The sequence below is a fragment of the Entamoeba nuttalli genome (assembly GCF_000257125.1).
Source record: "Entamoeba nuttalli P19 unplaced genomic scaffold asmbl_4921, whole genome shotgun sequence".
In the NCBI taxonomy this organism is placed as follows: domain Eukaryota; phylum Evosea; order Mastigamoebida; family Endamoebidae; genus Entamoeba; species Entamoeba nuttalli.
In genome coordinates this window covers 1-2,544 of record NW_008577126.1, presented here as the reverse complement: position 1 = coordinate 2,544, position 2,544 = coordinate 1, and the positions used below count along the sequence as shown (strand labels likewise).

Below are 2,544 nucleotides of genomic sequence, written 5' to 3'. Positions count from 1 at the left end.
CATTTGAGGAGGTGCAGAAGTAGATCTAGACTCATTGAACAAGAGTTGTTGAACAATGTCCTTTGATGTGTTTGTCATGTTCAATGACACCCTGATTTCTTTTACTATTTTTTTACTCTCATTTTTATGGTTCATTTCAATGAAGTCGTTTCATATTTTTTTTCATTTTTATTTATTTTTCCTTTTATTATTTAGTATTTTTTATAGTAAAAAAAAACAATATTTATAGTTTATTAGGGTTGTTTTATAAATTTTCGTTTATTTTTAATAATGTGTTTTAAATATCAACAAATGATTTATTTTTTCTTAAAAAGTATAGAGGAAGGAATGTGGTGTTTTTATTAAATCTAAAAACAAAACAAAAATACGGTTTATAGCTGAAGAAGTGGAAGTAATTAATAATGAAATGAAAAGAAAATAAGTGTTTTATTTTTTTTAATTAAATTAATAAAAATATATATCAAATATTATAGTTTTTGGTAACTAAAAAGTTTAAAATGAAAAGACAAATGAACTTAAAATAATTTATTCGATGAGAACTTTCTTTGCACTTCTTTTAATTGCTTTAGTTTCTGCTAATTCAGAGGGACTTGTTTCTCTTAATCCAGACAATTTTAAGACTTACCAAAATAGTGGAAAAACTCTTTTAGTTAAATTCTTTGCTCCATGGTGTGGACATTGTAAGAGACTTGCCCCAACTTATGAAGAAGTTGCACAAGCATTCACTGAGAATGAAGATGTTATTATTGCTGAAGTAAACTGTGATGATTACAGAGAACTTTGCCAAGAACATGGAATTAGAGGATTCCCAACTGTTCTTGTTTTCAATGGTGAAGAAAGTAAGAAATTCCAAGAACAAAGAACTGTTGAAGAATTAAAGAAATTTGTTCTTGAAAATGTTCCTGCCAAAAACTAAATGAATTGACTAATTCATTTTCTTTGTTTTTCCTTAATTTTTAATTTTTATCTTGAAAATTTAAGATTTTCCTATTATTGAGAGATGGAAACAATATCCCCTCAATCATATCCTTCTTTTCCTCGAATGCATGAAGGAAAGTGTAGAGTTAAGGGTTGTAATTGTAACAGGTTTGAAGGAATGACTGATTTGCCTGATGAGAGATGTAGTAATTGTTTTCATTCTATTGAAGCACATACATTACCAGTAGAGTTATTTAACAACATTAAATGTGATAAACCAACTATATTAACAACTCCAAGAGAAGTATATCGTAAGAAAATTGCAATGGAATTACTAACAACTGAACGTACATATGTAAGAATGTTAATGACATGTTTAAGATGTTACGCAGATCCATTACAGTCATGTGAACCACCATTATTACCGCCAACATTATACAAATCTATATTTTTATTTTATAGAGATATTGTTCGTGTTAATTTAGTATTTCTACAATCACTTGAGGATTTAGTTGAGAAGAATCAATTAGTTTCGGGATTAACATCAGTCTTTCTTGGTACATTGCCATACCTACGAGTTTATAGAATGTTTGTTGGAAATAACTCTGTTGGTTTACAAGCAGTTGAACAAGCTGAACATATGAAAGATGTAGTTAAATTACTACATCATTGTAGTAAATATGGATATGAAGGTGAGACTGTACAACCATTACGGAGTTATTTAATTTTACCAATACAAAGAATCCCTCGTTATAATTTATTATTAAGTGATTTCTTAAAACACACAGATAGAAACGATCCTTTGTTTGAAGAAACAACAGCATTAGTTGGGTCTTTGAAGTCACTTGCTAAAGAAATTAATGATGAAGTTAAACTTCAAGATAATAGAAGAAAATTACTAGCAATAAAAAAGAAGTTTTGTGAAGGTCCTTATCATCTTACGTTAGTTGAAGCACATAGATATATTATGAGAGAAGGCGTTTTATTCAAATTAAGTAAAACAAAACCAAAGAAACGTTATTTTTATTTGTTTAATGATATTTTAGTTTATGGGAGAATGCAACTACAATTGTTTTATCCTAATTTATATTTACGACTAAATTCAGTACATATAGAGGATGGGTTACAACCAAACACTTTTAATCTATTATCCCCTTTCAAGTCTTTTACTGTTATTTGTTCTTCTATAGAAGAACGAAATACTTGGGCTAATGATCTTAAATCAGCTATTCAAAAAGAGTCTGATAAAAAATTTTCCAAAAATATTGATACTGTTGGTTTTGATGCTCCTTTATATCAACCATTTAATGAAGCAACTTTATGTTTCATTTGTAAAAGGAAGTTTGGAATATTTTGTTTTAAATATCATTGTGAAAGGTGTGGATTTGTTGTTTGTGATTCATGTTCAAAAAATAGAAAGATTGTTCCTCCTAATCCTGTTCCTCAAAGAATTTGTAATTTTTGTGTTCGTTCGGCTGATAAAAATATTGAAGTGTTTAAGGGTCTTAGAAAGAGGTCTAAACAAGAACGTGCTCGGTTGGCTTTAGCTTTATTAGAATAAATATTGTTTTTGTGTTTTATTGTTTAAAGTTATATATTTTATGAACAATATATAACGTTTATTTT

General features: G+C 28.0%; 2 protein-coding genes across 2 annotated transcripts; both read left to right on the top strand.

Moving 5' to 3' along the window:
* Nucleotides 1-532: 532 nt before the first annotated feature.
* ENU1_115880 (thioredoxin, putative) lies at nucleotides 533-916 on the top strand (the record flags this gene model as incomplete). The annotated part of the gene is made up of 1 exon (XM_008859690.1): nucleotides 533-916. One exon carries the CDS (start codon nucleotides 533-535, stop codon nucleotides 914-916), a length of 384 nt encoding a protein of 127 aa, XP_008857912.1.
* An 84-nt stretch (nucleotides 917-1,000) lies between these two features.
* On the top strand, nucleotides 1,001-2,479 carry ENU1_115870 (Rho guanine nucleotide exchange factor, putative; the record flags this gene model as incomplete). Its single annotated transcript, XM_008859689.1, has 1 exon — nucleotides 1,001-2,479. The coding sequence occupies one exon, from the start codon at nucleotides 1,001-1,003 to the stop codon at nucleotides 2,477-2,479; it is 1,479 nt and encodes a 492-aa protein (XP_008857911.1).
* Between the last annotated feature and the right edge of the window lie 65 nt (nucleotides 2,480-2,544).